This window comes from Lepus europaeus, chromosome 19 (assembly GCF_033115175.1).
Source record: "Lepus europaeus isolate LE1 chromosome 19, mLepTim1.pri, whole genome shotgun sequence".
In the NCBI taxonomy this organism is placed as follows: Eukaryota; Metazoa; Chordata; class Mammalia; order Lagomorpha; family Leporidae; genus Lepus; species Lepus europaeus.
Window position 1 is genome coordinate 3,615,755 of NC_084845.1, and position 7,035 is coordinate 3,622,789.

The 7,035-nt window shown below is 62.0% G+C and overlaps 1 protein-coding gene across 3 annotated transcripts; it reads left to right on the forward strand.

Annotated features, from left to right (window-relative positions):
- Positions 1 to 1,840: 1,840 nt before the first annotated feature.
- Positions 1,841 to 7,035, forward strand: LOC133748759 (leukocyte-associated immunoglobulin-like receptor 1). Of its 3 annotated transcripts, XM_062177711.1 has the most exons (9): positions 1,841 to 2,210; positions 2,499 to 2,540; positions 3,546 to 3,878; positions 5,543 to 5,581; positions 5,782 to 5,892; positions 5,985 to 6,027; positions 6,109 to 6,143; positions 6,275 to 6,327; positions 6,704 to 7,035. In XM_062177711.1, exons 1-9 carry the CDS (start codon positions 2,177 to 2,179, stop codon positions 6,848 to 6,850), a joined length of 837 nt encoding a protein of 278 aa, XP_062033695.1. In that variant the 5' UTR covers positions 1,841 to 2,176; the 3' UTR covers positions 6,851 to 7,035. The 3 variants fall into 3 exon arrangements, with proteins under 3 accessions (XP_062033695.1, XP_062033696.1, XP_062033697.1); XM_062177712.1 differs by lacking the exon at positions 5,543 to 5,581; XM_062177713.1 differs by lacking the exon at positions 2,499 to 2,540.

The window sequence follows — 7,035 nt, forward strand, 5'->3', positions numbered from 1 at the left end:
AAATAGACAAAGAATAATGACTGAAGCACACTGTCCACTCGTGCATCTGGACACGCGGGCGTTTCCAGCTCTTGTGAGCACAGCCGTGGTGAGCAGGGGAGGGTACACGTCCCCGCTGCGCACCGAGTCCGTGGCCTTGGGCCACATCCAGCAGTGGGCTCGCAGGGTCACAGAATGGCTCCATTTTTAACTCTTTGTGTGTGTGTGTGTGTGTGTGGCTAATTTCGCCATTCAAAAAAATTTTATTAACATATCATACTTATGTCTGTGGGGTACAGTGCAACATTTGAGTACATACTTTCTTTTTTTTTAAGATTATTTATTTGAAAAAGAGAGAGAGAGAGAGAGGTCTTCCATCCCCTGGTTCACTCCCCAGATGGCTGCCATGGCTGTAGCTGGACCAATCCAAAGCCTGGAGTCAAGAGCTTCTTCTGGGTCTCCCACATGGGTGCAGGGGCCCAAGGACCTGGGCCATCTTCCACTGCTTTCCCAGGCCATAGCAGAGAGCTGGATTGGAAGTGGAGCAGCTGGGACTCAAACCGGTGCCCATGTGGGATGCTGGCTCCACAGGCAGCAGCTTTATCCACTACACCACGGTGCCAGCCCCCACATACTTTCTTCTTTTTTATTTATTTTTTTTTTTTGACAGGCAGAGTGTACAGTGAGAGAGAGACAGAGAGAAAGGTCTTCCTTTTTGCCGTTGGTTCACCCTCCAATGGCCGCTGCAGCCGGTGCATCGCGCTGATCTGAAGCCAGGAGCCAGGTGCTTCTCCTGGTCTCCCATGCAGGTGCAGGGCCCAAGCACTTGGGCCATCCTCCACTGCCTTCCCGGGCCATAGCAGAGAGCTGGCCTGGAAGAGGGGCAACCGGGACAGGATCCAGCGCCCTGACCGGGACTAGAACCCGGTGTGCCAGCGCCGCAAGGTGGAGGATTAGCCTGTTAAGCCATGGCGCCGGCCAACACATACTTTCTTAAAAATTGTTTTCTTCACAATAATTGTACAGGTGTAAGGGCTACCAGGTGACGTTTCAGTTCACGTCCCCAGCGTACGCTGATCAAACCAGAGTAGCCAACACGTTCGACATCACTTCGCGAGTGGAGGCTTGGATTTCTGTCTTCTATTTGTCCATAGAATACATGCGAGGTTACTGTGAACCGTGGCCCCCACCATGCTGGGTAACTAGGATTGTACTCCTTCTACCTAAATCTGATTGGTACCCATTTTCCAAACTCCCACTGTCCCTCCTAGCCCTGCCAGCCTCTGGTAATCACCACTCTGGCTTCAGATTGAGGTGTTTGTTTGTTTGTCTTTGTTTTGAGCTCCCCCATAGAAGCGACAGCATGCAGTGTCTGTCTTTCTGTGTCTGGCTTGTTGCACTCAACATGACGTCTTCCGCTTCCAGCCATTTTGCTGCCAACGTCAGGTTTCGCTCTTGTCATTCCGTGTGTATGTGCGCCACATTGTCCTCATCCGCTCGTCCTGTGCTGGGCACCTGGGCTGATTCTGTGTCTCGGCTGCCGTGAACAGAGCTGGGACAACGTGCCGGAGCAGGTGCGCCTCTGCCGCAGCGCGTTCCTGTCTCCTGGGACTGCTGGGTCACAGGCCGTCCTGGCTCCTGGTCTTTAAGGAAGTCCCACACTGTTCCCACAGTGACTGTGCGAACTTGCATTCTCACCCACAGAACACAGGCGCTGTGCGAAGCCCGCGTGCAGGCTTCCGTAGCGATGGCACGGCGCCCCCCGCCCCCCGTGTCCCCTGTCCCCAGCACCGTGCTCGCTGTACTCTCCCGCCTGGTGGGGGTTCTACCACAGACCAGCGTAGTCAGCACTTGCGGGGGTTCCTACTTTAAACGTGGGGAAGTGTGCGCTCCCAGTATCGCAACACCTCACCCCAGAAGAGCCAGCCAGCCTGTAGCCCAGCCTTTAACCTGCCCAGTCCCGTAGGTGCAGAGCAAGGTCGGCTGAGAGTCATCAGAGCCCAGGGATGGGCACCTCCTTCCCGAAGCCAAGACCTCCATCCGGCCAGCAGGAAGAGCGAGGGGAACAGGACAGAAGGCACTTCCTCTTTGTGGCGCCGGTGGTGCAGTAACCCCAGGACGGGGGCCCTGGCTGCACGTCCCGCGGCTTCTCTTTGGCCGGGCCGGGTCTTCCAGGGGAAGCTGTTGGAGCTGAGCCATGTCCCCCGATCCCACCATCCTCCTGTGCCTCGGTGAGTCCTGGAGGGAGGGAGGGAGGGAGGGAGGGAGGGAGGGAGGGAGGGAGGGAAACGGGGGCTGAGGCCTGACTCTAGTCCAGGAGATTGGGAGACCCTGGGAGCCCCCCAGGCTGCCCCTCTGCTGTCTCCCTGTGCCCCAACCCAAGTCGGGCTCAGTCCCGGAAGCAGAGACTTGCAGGTGGGGCGGGGTCTGCTCTAAGAAGGGCTGGGGAGCACTCAGATGGGGGGGGTCTGGTGTCAGGGCGGCAGGCGAGGCGCTCCCCTCGGGCTCTTCTCCTGCAGGGCTCTGCCTGGGCCAGGTGATCCACGTGCAGGTGCAGGCAGGTGAGTGCCTTCTTCCCAGGTGCCTCTGCGCCCAAGGGCAGCCCGGGCAGGGGCGGTGTCCCCCACAGAGGCCAGGAGAGGACCCTCAGACCCCTAGCGAGCTCCCCAACAGTTCCTGGTACAAAAAATGTTTTTGGAGAACCATGCGTGGGCTTCTCATGTGCGTGTTTCCACGCACCCCTTCAAACACTCCAAGTTGCAAAGCCCCGGATGTGGGACCCTCACCCAGATCTCTCCCGAAGGTCTTCTTAATTTTAAAAAAGTTATTCCTGATGGACAAGTCATCGCATATGTTTATGGGGTGCACTGCCGTGTTTTAAGGAATATTCAGGCCGGTCAACCTCGAGACCTTTTGTGTGGTGAGAACACGCGAAACCGTGGCAATTCTGAAATGTCTAGTCTGTGTTGTTCGCCGTGGTCACCACACGGTACAGTAGCCTCAGAAACGCGCTCCTCCTGGGCCTCGGCCAGCGCGTGCCGTCCTCACCCCACCCCAGCCTCTGGTGGCCGCCACTCTACCCTCTACTCCTGTGAGTCCCCACCCCACCCCAGCCTCTGGTGGCCGCCACTCTACCCTCTACTCCTGTGAGTCTGGGGACTGGGGACTCTTGCAGCACTGGTCTTTCTGCGTCTGGCTTATTTGGTTGAACGTGGCGCCCTCCTGTTCCCTCCATGGCGCTGGTTGGCCGGATCGTGTCCATTTCTGAGGCTGGGAAAGGCCCCACCGTGCACCTGCACCACCCCGCCTCTTCCCACCCAGCCCTGGTGTGCACGGGCGGACTCCCTGTCTTGGCCACGGTGATCAGTGCTGTGGGCAGCACACAAGAGCAGGCAGACGTGGTGATGAGGGTGGTGTGCGCCCAAGGAGCAGCTGAGATGCCGTGATGGGGTTGGGACGAGGCTGCGCGACTCTCATTTGCTTAAAATATCCGTGCAGTGCAAATGAACTTTGTGGTCTGGTGATTTCTCCGAGTGGGCACTAAGCTCCCGTCTGCTCCCTCCTAGAGGCCTGGCCCACACCCTCCATCTCCACTGAGCCAGGCCCCCCGTTCCTCCCGGGGCAGCCCGTGACCATCGTGTGTCGGAGCCCTGTTGGGTTTGACACCTTCCGCCTGGAGAAAGAAGGAAGAGAGTTCAAGAATGAGAGGAGCGCGCCGCCTAACCAGACCGAGGCGCAGTTTCCCTTCGTCACCGTGGACGGAAACACTGGGCGGTACAACTGCGTGTACTATAAATCAGGCACCTGGTCTGAGCGCAGTGGACCACTGGAGCTGGTGGTGACCCCTGAGGACGTCCCCCGGACCTCCGACCCCGACCCCGCCTCAGCTGTGCCCTCAGGTCTCTGTCCAGTCCTGGGCCCTGTCCCGGCAGCCACCCTCTGTCTGCAGCCTCCCCGACCCCCACCTCATGCTAGAGGGAACAGTCTGACCCGCCAGCTCCACCCCTCCTGCTCGCCAGCCCCAGGGCACCAGGGTGGCCACGCCCAGCCCCACACTGGCCCCTGGGGGGCACGGGGAGCTCCCCCAGGAAAAGGACCCGCAGGGGTGGAGAGGAAGAAGCCCTGAGGCTTAGTGCAAAGCCACTGCCCTGTGGCCCGGCTCTGCTCCTGCCCTGGGCTCGTCCAGTCTGTCTCCCCCAGCCAGCTGTGACCTGTCCCTTCCCGGAGGAGGACAGGGGCCGCGAGCCATCTTCAGACCCTTCCCCACGCCCAGGGTTGTCATCCTGTGGCCCAAGAGACGCAGGCTCTAAGCCCAGACAGGTGGGACCTGGGCTGGAACCACAGAAGGCAGACAGACGATGGAGAGGCCAGGATTGTCCTCCCTTGTTGGCGGGGGGTGGGGGGGACACTGAGCCAGGTGCTTCTGAGAGGGGCAGACCGGGGACCCTTCCAGCATCCGTTCGCACGAGCCCTGGGCTTCGGGTGTGGTGGGAAGAGGGGGCGCGTGGAATGGACTCCATGCCTGGAGGAGCCTGCCGGATTTGGTCACCTTGCACTGGGCCAGGGGTGCGGAGGGCGCCCTGGGCACCTGCCCACCAGCTGCAGGCCTTCAGGCAGCGGGAGCCAGCGGCCACAGAGGGGCAGCAGAGGACATCAGCCACACGTGGCCACTGAGCCCGTGAGACGTGGCCAGTGAGACTGAGGGTCTGCGTTCTGAAAAAATGTTTGTTATTTATTTGCACGCTTGAAAGGCAGAATTGGGGCAGGCATTATGGCAGGGCAGGGTTAAGCTGCCGCCTGGGACGCTGGCATCCCGTCTGGACGCCGGTTCAATTCCCTACTGCTCCACTTCCAATGCAGCTCCCTGCTGGTGCTCCTGGGAAAGCAGCAGAAGACAGGCCAAGGATTTGGGCCCCTGTATCCATGTGGGAGACCCAGATGGAGTTCCTGGCTCCCACCTTCAGCCTGGCCCAGTCCTGGCCATCGCAACCATTTGGGGAGTGAACCAGCAGGTGGAGATCTCTCTGTGTCTCTCTCTGTGTCCTCTCTCTCCCTCTCTCCATCACTCTGCCTTTCAAATAAAATTAGTAATAAAAAAAAAAAAGGCAGAATTACGGGGCAGGGAGAGGGAGATCCATCTCCCATCTGCTGGCTCACTCCCCTAAGGCCCACAGCAACCAGGGCTGAGCCATACTGAAGCCAGGAGCCCAGCACTCCATCTGGGTCTCTCACGTAGGCGGCAGAGACCCAAGTGCTCCCCCCAGAATGCATTAGCAGGAAGTGGGATCAGAAGCAGAGGTGCTAGGACTCGAACCCAGGCACTCCAACACGGGATGTGGGCTTAACCCACTGTACCACAAGGCCTGCTCCTAGGGCCAGAATCCTTGTTCCATGTGTCCTTAAACTTAAATGCCAGTTGCCACACGTGTCTCCAGGCTGGACAGCACAGGTGCTGTAGGCCGGGAGTCAGGGTCCTGCGGAGGGAGGGGACACCCCATGGCGGGGCTGGGAGACCCAGCCGTCTCTGCCCAGCTCCGGCCTCTGACCCCACCCCCCCTCCCAGGAGACGCACAGCCCCCTTTGGACGACAGTCGCCACGGTGGTGAGTGGTAGGGCCCTGGGAGCCCGAAGCTGGCGTGCCCCTCCTGGGGAAGCGGGGGAGGGGGCAGCCTGGCTCCTCTCCGCTGCCCAATTCTGCAGCGGGGGGAGGATTCCTGGGCGGCAGGACTGCTGCGCACCTGTGCGGTGTACAGCAGGTGCCGAGTGAGCGCGTGCCGCTGACACGCGTTCCCTGCCGCCCAGGCCGGAGGACCGGGGTCCTTTACATCCTCGTGGGCGTCTCTGCGGCCTTCCTGCTTTGCCTGCTCCTGCTGGTTCTCCTCTGCCTCCATCACCAGAGTCGGAAAAAACACGGTAGGTCTGGGGGCGTGGGGGCCCCCTGGCAGGCGGGCCAGGGTGCGGGGAACAAGGCCCCCGCTTTAACTCGGACCCTCCACTGTCCTCAGGGGCCCCCAGCAGCAAGGGCGAAGGACAGGAAACGCAGGAGAGGTGAGGCCCCTGGCACAAGCCCTGCCCACCCGGCCCCCGGCTGCGGGCTGCCCTCAGCGCCCCTGTGTTCTCTGCCCTCAGGCTCAGCCTTGACACTGACCCAGACAGGACCCCAGGTACGGGGCCGCGGGGCGGGCAGGCCTGCAGAGGGGAAGTGGGAGCCCGGCGGGGGAGGAGGGGTTAGCTGTGAGGGGGGCAGCTGTGACGTCCACGCGGGACGCCTGACCGCACGTCCTTTCCTCTCCAGACAAGGCCGCGGCCGACAGGCTTGCTGGGCAAGACGGAAAGCGGGACGCAGCCGTGAGTTCGCACTGCGACAAAGTCCCCGCGCCCTGCCTCGCCCCCGGGTGCTGCTGGCTCTGGCGGGCTCTGGCCTCCAAAGGCTTGACTGAGGCTGGGGGATCAGGCTGTCAGCGCTGCGGGGCGGGGCGGGGGCTCGGGTCCTCACCACCTGGGCCCCTCCCTGCATGCAGCCGGCTTCCCCAGAGGGCAACACGGAAGCCACAGTGTCCTCTGGGGCCGCACCCCAAGCCGCTCTGTTGGTCCCACGGCCCTGACACCCTGGGGATGCCCTGGGGGGGGGACACACGATGACATCACTTCCCTGGGCCTTTCAAAGCAGCTACCCCAGGCCCAGCTTCTGCCACCCTGACTCCCCCTGGGCCCTGTCCCTCAGAGCCCTGCCGCCGGCGGCCCCCAGGACGTGACCTACGCTCAGCTGGACCACCGGGCGATGGCACGGAGGGCGGCCGGCGCCGTGTCACCCCAGCCCGCAGAGCCCACGGCCGAATCCAGCACATACGCGGCCCTCGCCAGGCGCTGACCCCGGGCCCTCGCGCGTGCGCACCTGCCAGTGAGGACGCGGGAGGTCACTCGGGAGGGCTCTGCCCGGAGACGACGCCCCGCCCGGGGGGACCAACCGCTGGGGGCTTCTTCCTTGGAGAGACTGCTCAGCTGCTTCCAGAGAGCCAGCTGCCCCGGCCTGGCCGCTGCAGGGGCCCAGCTGCG

What these genes read in the sequence shown, in the direction of transcription:
- LOC133748759 (XM_062177711.1), top strand. Translation starts at nt 2,177, where the DNA reads ATGTCCCCCGATCCCACCATCCTCCTGTGCCTCG. An exon ending in CGCCTCAGCTGTGCCCTCAG is followed by an intron (nt 3,879 to 5,542) that starts GTCTCTGTCCAG and finishes CCCCCCTCCCAG; the next exon opens with GAGACGCACAGCCCCCTTTG. An exon ending in ACGGAAAGCGGGACGCAGCC is followed by an intron (nt 6,328 to 6,703) that starts GTGAGTTCGCAC and finishes CCTGTCCCTCAG; the next exon opens with AGCCCTGCCGCCGGCGGCCC.